Below are 7,905 nucleotides of genomic sequence, written 5' to 3' on the forward strand. Positions count from 1 at the left end.
TTTAGCGAGTGTGATCAATTACGTATTTCTCACGTGTAGTTTTATATCTTAATCTGCTGGTAAAGTACTGCACTGGGTTTAGCCCACGCTCATTTCAAACCGCAAATTTAACACAAATCATTTTTCCTGATTTTAAAATAATTTTATTACGTTGTTATTAAGTTCATTTTATTTCCCAACATTTACCGGTGGGAATTTGTATTTAACATTTTTTATTTGAAATCTCATTAAACAATTATTCTATTATTATTTTTTACCTCAAACCTCAAAGTAAGCGGTTAAACCCATAGATTTTTTTATTGTGTTTTGTCAACAGTCTTTAAAGGTATCCTACTCCTTAGATTGGAACGTAAGCCTGTATAATACCAGGATGATCGTACCTAGCCGTGCGATGCTCGCCTACAGGTAAATACGAGCAATAAAGATTTAAAAAAAAATATCAACGTGCAACGGGTGCATTAGGACTATTTAGGACAATGCAGGATAGTATACAACATATATCTATGAACAGTTTCTGATATCCCATCTCTGGGCCGGGGCTCCCAAATACCAGCTTCTTCCATTTGACTCCATACAGAAGAGGGCCGTTCGGATTGTCGATAATCCCATTCTCACGGATTGTTTGGAACCTCTGGGTCTGCGGAGGGACTTCGGTTCCCTCTGTATTTTGTACCGTATGTTCCATGGGGAGTGCTTTGAGGAATTGTTCGAGATGATACCGGCATCTCGTTTTTACCATCGCACCGCCCGCCACCGGAGTAGAGTTCATCCATGCTACCTGGAGCCACTGCGGTCATCCACATGCGTTTCCAGAGGTCTTTTTTGCCATGTACCATCCGGCTATGGAATGAGCTCCCCTCCACGGTGTTTCCCGAGCGCTATGACATGTCCTTCTTCAAACGAGGCTTGTGGAGAGTATTAAGCGGTAGGCAGCGGCTTGGCTCTGCCCTGGCATTGCTGAAGTCCATGGGCGACCGTAACCACTCCCCATCAGGTGGGCCGTATGCTCGTCTGCCTACAAGGGCAATAAAAAAAAATAATATTACCCAAAGCATACAAAAAACATTAAATTTACTGCTATGTAAAATGATTATAGTAGAGTATACTTTATTGGTATTTAAATGATACCACTTTATTTGCAACCAATGTGCAACATTTAGAGGAGCTATTTAACATAGAACATGTGAGCTTTGAGTTTGGATTGAGGATCAATTGTAGTGAGACAAATTGTCGATCGCTCTAAGAATAACTCGCCGGACGTGACTCAAACGGTGGGCTGCGACGTGATCCAATCCTACATATATGTATTATTTGAGATTATTTGAGATTAAAGCCCCAAGATATATCTTGGGGCTTTAATCTCAAATAATGGCGTATGCATGGACGAAATTAAAAGACACATAACTGTCATAAGGTCGGCGATGGACGGGCTGAGGAAAGTACGGAGAAATAGAAACATAACTGAGACCACAAATATCAGGCTCGTTAGAATACTTATAAACTTCATATTTCTATACGCTGCTGAGACGTAGACCGCGCGAGAACTGGAAAGGAAGAAAATAGATAGTCTGGAGATGCGGTGTTCGTCAGAAATGCTGGGAGTTTCGTACTACGAGTTTCGTCCAAACATTTCGATTCTTTAAGAGCTCAGTATAGTAGAGTCTCAATTGATGAATTTTTTCGGACACATTTCGCGACGAAGTGGCCGATCCATAGAGCGCCTCGTCGCATAGGGAAGAGTGGACTATACATAACCGTGCGGGAGGTCGCCAAGGCTACAATGGGAGGTCACCTAAATGAGCGCAGTAGGATGGCCTGGAGCAAGAAACATCAAGAGACATCAAGAGACGCGTCAAGTCTGTCCCCTCCAACACTACGTGACGATCACGATCACTCCGTCAAGAGGACACAGTTGAGAAGAATAAAAATAAGGTACTTTATTGCATACCAAAACTTAACTATATAAATAAAACAAAACCAATGTACAGGCAAGTATAATATACTGTGTTGGGCGCTCATTGCACTAAAAGCGATCTCAGCTTGTTAAACATTTTTGGTTACCCGTGTAGTCAGATGAGCACACGTCCCATCTGATGGTGATTTGTCACCGTCGCTCATGAAGATCAGAAAAGCTAGGAGCATTTTTTTTTATTGCTTAGATGGGTGGACGAGCTCACAGCCCACCTGGTGTTAAGTGTTTACTGGAGCCCATAGACATCTACAACGTAAATGCGCCACCCAACTTGAGATGTAAATTCTAAGGGTCTCAATATAGTTGCAACGGCTGCCCCACCCTTCAAACCGAAACGCATTACTGCTTCACGACAGAAATAGGCAGGGTGGTTGTACCTACCCGCGCGGCTCACAAGAGGTCCTACCACCAGCATACGACAGTTGCTCTATAAGTAACACTATTCTAATAGTTTTATCAAAATATTACCAATATTAATAATACGAGTATAAATAAAACACATCCAGAATATGTCAAAGTTAATAGCATAGTTAAGTCAGTTTAAATTGAGCCAGGCCATTCTGATTGTGTCGCCAAACGGGGCCTTCAGTCTAGTGGACCGATAATGGAGCCAATCATCCAACGTTCCCGGACTCCTGTCGCTGTAGACCAGATAATTGCCTAAGGTCGCGCCACAGAGCCGTATCTGGGATCCATTTAAAGACTAATGTATGAATTAAGATGTAGTCTCTCGGTTGATTAGCTTGAATAATTCGAGTTTAAAGTCCATTTTACAGGTTTTATTCGGGTTTCATCTTTATGTGTGCTAAAATAATGGTTAAATTAAGCAATCGTAATATTCGTATTCTGTTAAAAATGTATTTCTTTGAATTTGCAGCTGGAGAAATAGTCCAGTTGGTTTTACCCAATTATGCGGCTCTACCACAATTAAAATTAGGAGGAAAATCTGGGAGGAGGCAGGAAGCCTGAATCCGAGAAAAGGAAAATAATTGAGAACAGCATACTCTATATTAAAGAAATAATATACTACCAATAGCTAGAGATGACATAGTTTAAGTACTCATAGCCCTTGAGCAATGGCCAGACAGACTACTAGATCCTATAACTTCTCAGTCTTAGAACTTCCTTCTGCGTTTTAAAATTATCTCGTTTAAAATAATGTACCAGTCAAATATATTATTACATGTAATTGGGAAATGAAATCAAATACGCCAGGAAATATTTCTGACGTTAGTCATATTAGTCTCGGAACTTTTAGCAATAGTTTGGAAAAATGTCGTACATTTGTCTAAGGTTCATAATCCATCTTCACTCATAAAATTAAACTCAATTCGTCGATCATTGTAGAAAACACGGGTTTTAATAGCTTTATGTAAAAACCTAGTGCACTGAATCGTGTATATTATCATTCAGATTATCCCCAAGGTTAAATCTGATTAAAGTGTTTGTGATCGATTCTCTTCTACAATGTATTACTGTGTTATTAGTAATTTCTAACTACCTAGTACGCATTCCTTGTACCTTCCATTCCTATAGGTACTCAAATTCGACCGAATGTTATCAGTTAAAAATGTGAAAAACCAATGGGCATAGTTCAAAAATTACTGCGGACGCATAATGGGGAGAAGATAGTAACTTTAGGTAATTCGAGTAGGCCTGAATCGCTACTTTTTTTCTGGCATATTGTACCATTCCCACGCCTAGGTTAGGTTAGGATATCTTCGCTGAGAGAAGAGAAAACTGTTTTCAAAATACATGGTCATAAAGAACGCAAAATGAATCCATCCTACCTATTACAATGTGTAAGAAAACACTATAGCGTCCTGGAATATCTTAAAACTCAGTGCATTTGCGTATTATGTATACGTCGAGGAAGGAAAAGCAACAACAGAAACAGAGCTAGTAGACTATATAAAAGACATTATACTGGAAATGGGAGTACATTTTGAAACCTTCGAAATTAATAATACTTACAGGATCGGTAAAAAAGAGCTCGATAAAATCGCCCTGTTGTAGTCTCACTCACAACTACATGGAAAAAACACATAATTCTGCGAAATAGACGTAACCTACAAGAAGGTATAAATATCAAAGAGGACTACCCTAAAGAAATAATAGAAAAACGTAAACAACTACAGCGGCAAGTTGAAGAGGAAAAGAACAAAGGGAATATAGCGTTCATCAAATACGACAAACTGATAATAAAGAAAACACATGAAAGCAACAGAGAAAGAGGAAAAGAGAGACTTCAAGATCACCGAAAACACCATCACAAAAGAAAGTCAATGCAAGTAATACCCAAAGTACATCGACCACCCTGAACAACGCCTCTTCTAAAACCGCGACAAAGGAAACAATGCGCCCAAATATACTGAACTATATAGAGCGCGGGAGATCAGCTTCATTATCAAATCCCTCAAAAAACTAATATGCGGCACCCGGATCCAAACAATCCCAACAACCACATTACCAAACACAACATTTATAACAAGCACCCCAAGCCGGCTTGTCACCGTGGGGGAAGAAGACAAACACCCTCCATCTAAATCAAAATATTACAACTCGAAACAACCTAATGCAAACCTATCCAGAAAAAATATGCACAAAAGAAAACATACAGACAAAACAAGATAAAAAGAACACCGAACATAAAAATATACATGTCTGCACACTGAATACTCGGACACTAAGAACAGAAGAGAGCCTAAAGAATTAGAAATAGCCATATCCAACATAAAATGGGACATAATAGGCATCAGCGAGATGAGAAGGCCAGGAGAAGGAATAGAAGAGAGGAACGACTATATCATGTTTCACAAAGGAGAACACACCGGACAAAAAGGAGTAGGCTTCCTTATTAAATCTAGGCTGAAGAAAAACATTATGGGTTTTGAAGGAGTATCTGACAGAATTGCGGTAGCTCATTTTAAATTTCCGGAATACAAGAAAAATTGGGCCATCTTCCAAATATATGCCCCAACAGAACAAGCTGGGAAATCAGACATAGAATATTTTTATGAGAGTATCTCAGAAGCAATAAAACCGCACTACAATAACAATATAATAATCATGGGCGACTTTAACGCACAGGTTGGAGAAAGACAAAATGGAGAAGAATCCACAATCGGGAAGTTTGGGCATGATAAAAGAAGCCAAAATGGACAGAAACTAGTAGAGTTCATGATGGAAAATAACCTTATTTTAATGAACTCACGTTTTCACAAAAAGACTAAAAGCAAATGGACGTGGTCCTCCCCAGGTGCAAAATTCAAAACTGAAATAGACTTTATTACAACTAACAAAGCAAGCGCGTTCACAGATACCAACATAGTTAAAAACCTTAACTTTAACACAGACCACCGTATGGTAAGAAGCTGCCTAAGCTTAAACCAATCCAAAAGATCCAGGAAAAACCTAGCAAATAATAAAAAGCTGTATCAAATGTCAGAACACAGCCATTCCATTAATTCCCCCACAACAGAATCACTCAAAGAAATTATTGCTTCCGACGCAGAAACTGGGATTAAATACAGAAGATTACAAAACAAATTGAAAGAGATGCTAGTCAGTAAACCCAGGAGCAAAGAAAGCTATTTAAGCAAGGAGACACTAGAACTATTGGATAAAAGAAGAACACTAATATCAAATAAAGGGGATAAAGAAAGACGCCAAAAAATTGCAAACCTTAGCAAGAAAATTAAGGAGAATATAAGAAAAGACCGTAGAGAGAAAAGAAATAGTGTTTTAGAAGAAATATAAAAAGAACAGGAGGAACAAAAAAGGCTCTGAAGCAACTAAGCGAACATGGTAAAGAATGGATATTGAAACTGAACCAACGCGAATCTAACTTAATTAACCGACTCTCAATACTGAAACTAGCCACGGACTATTACCGCCTATTGTATTCTGATAAATTAGGTTCAGGGTTGGACACAATTCCGGAAGTTTACGAAGCAAATGAAAACAAAGTAGACGAAGTGCCAGAGATCCTTGCCTCAGAGGTAACCAAGGCAATAAAATCCCAAAAACTCGAGAAAGCCCAGGGCCGGACAAGATACCTAACGAAATGCTTAAGGGAACTTTAGAGGAAATCAGTCCTGTGCTGGCAAAACTCTTCAATGAAATCTTACAAACAAGGCAAATCCCAGAAGAATGGACCGAGTGTCACATAATTTTACTACATAAAAAGGCACTAGAGACGAGATTGGGAACTATAGGCCAATTTCTCTAATATCAAACATATATAAAGTATTTGCTAAAGTGATCCTGGAAAGAATATCATTAACGCTAAACGAAAGCCAACCCGCAGAGCAGGCAGGATTCAGAAAAGGCTTCAGCACAATAGATCACATTCACACAATAAAACAGTTGATACAGAAGTACAATGATACAATAAACAAATATACTTGGCGTTCATAGATTACTCAAAGGCATTCGATAGCCTCAGGCACCAATACATATGGCGGAGTCTTGAACAACAAGGAGTCCAGAGCAACTATATAGAAATACTCAAGAGTATATATAAATCTAGCAAGGCCAGTATCAAACTTGAATCAACAGGAGAGTCATTTCCTATCAAAAGGGTGTACGCCAAGGCGATCCTCTCTCCCCTACACTATTTAACGCCGTACTCGAGCACATCTTTAGACAGCTAAACTGGGACCACTTAGGTCTAAATATAAATGGAGCTCGCCTAAACCACCTAAGATTTGCCGATGATCTGGTGCTTCTTGAAGAGAATCCTGCGGCAATAGAACTAATGATGCAGAGCCTAGCCAATATAAGTAAGGAAGCTGGTCTGGAAATCAATGCCAGTAAAACAAAATTTATGACAAACTCAAGGGAAATAGACGTTATGGTAGATGGCATCAAGATCGAATATGTCAAAGAATATAATTACTTAGGCCAGATTATATCCCTTCAGATGTAATGACCAAGGAAATAACCAGGCGAATAGCCCAAGGTTGGAGAAAATACTGGTCACTGAAGGAAATAGTGAAAAGTAAGGATCTAGGCAATCACATCAAAAAGAAAACATTCGAGACCTGTATTCTACCAGTTCTTACTTATGGCTGCGAAACTTGGTCATTGACACTTAACCACAGGGAAAAGTTAATAAAATGCCAACGTGCCATGGAAAGAAGCATGCTAGGGTTAAAATCAAAGATAGAGTTAGGAACGTAGACATAAGAACAAGAACGAAACTCACAGACATTCTCACCCGGATAGACGTCCAAAAATGGAGATGGGCTGGGCATATGCTACGCCACTCCACTAACAAATGGAGCAAGCAAGTCACCCTCTGGCAACCAAGAGACGGCAAACGAAGTAGGGGTCGTCAAATCAGGAGATGGGAAGATGACTTGAAGCAGACAGCGGGACCATTCTGGCTGAGAGTAGCAAGGGATAGGACCCATTGGAAGGAATTGGAGGAGGCCTATGCCAAAAGGCACACCGAACTTAGGGACCTCTTGTAACCCTATGTTTAGGAATAAAAAGGCTATTATTATTATTATTATTATACGTAGATAGCATAATTCAACATCAAACTTAACAATCAAATTCATTTTTACCGAAAACTTGCGTGTGGATGTGTGTGTTTATCTTGATCATCGAAGCAATCGACGAAGGCAACGCCGCAATTGCTACAACCTTCCTTTTCTATTTTCTATATTCTACATAATTCGAATGCACACGTCTTGGGCAGTGTTTTGAATATATCCAGATATCGATGAATTTTTCCAACCATTGTGACCATTACGTGAAACCCCAGCCGCGGTCCCTCTCAGATAAAGCAAGTCGCGAGCGTGTACTTCGCCGTATCGTCGTCGCAATGACGTTCCATAGTTAGTTCCCTCCCGGCGACTCTGGCGACTGCGTCAACCGAAAGGTAAGGGGACCACGAACAGGGTTTACCCAGTCCCCGAGGACAA

At 39.7% G+C, this 7,905-nt stretch overlaps 1 protein-coding gene across 1 annotated transcript; it reads left to right on the forward strand.

Moving 5' to 3' along the window:
* Window positions 1-2,827: 2,827 nt before the first annotated feature.
* LOC149501862 (uncharacterized) lies at window positions 2,828-7,484 on the forward strand. Its single transcript, XM_089731806.1, is given in 14 exon segments — window positions 2,828-2,928; window positions 3,817-3,968; window positions 3,971-4,198; window positions 4,201-4,386; window positions 4,389-4,584; window positions 4,586-4,674; window positions 4,677-5,720; window positions 5,723-6,007; window positions 6,010-6,153; window positions 6,156-6,356; window positions 6,359-6,547; window positions 6,550-6,885; window positions 6,888-7,124; window positions 7,127-7,484. Coding segments are annotated over 14 exon segments (3,711 nt in total). The 3' UTR covers window positions 7,450-7,484.
* Window positions 7,485-7,905: the final 421 nt, after the last annotated feature.

The sequence above is a fragment of the Bombyx mandarina genome, chromosome 12 (assembly GCF_030267445.1).
Source record: "Bombyx mandarina strain Sakado chromosome 12, ASM3026744v2".
Lineage (NCBI taxonomy): Eukaryota > Metazoa > Arthropoda > Insecta > Lepidoptera > Bombycidae > Bombyx > Bombyx mandarina.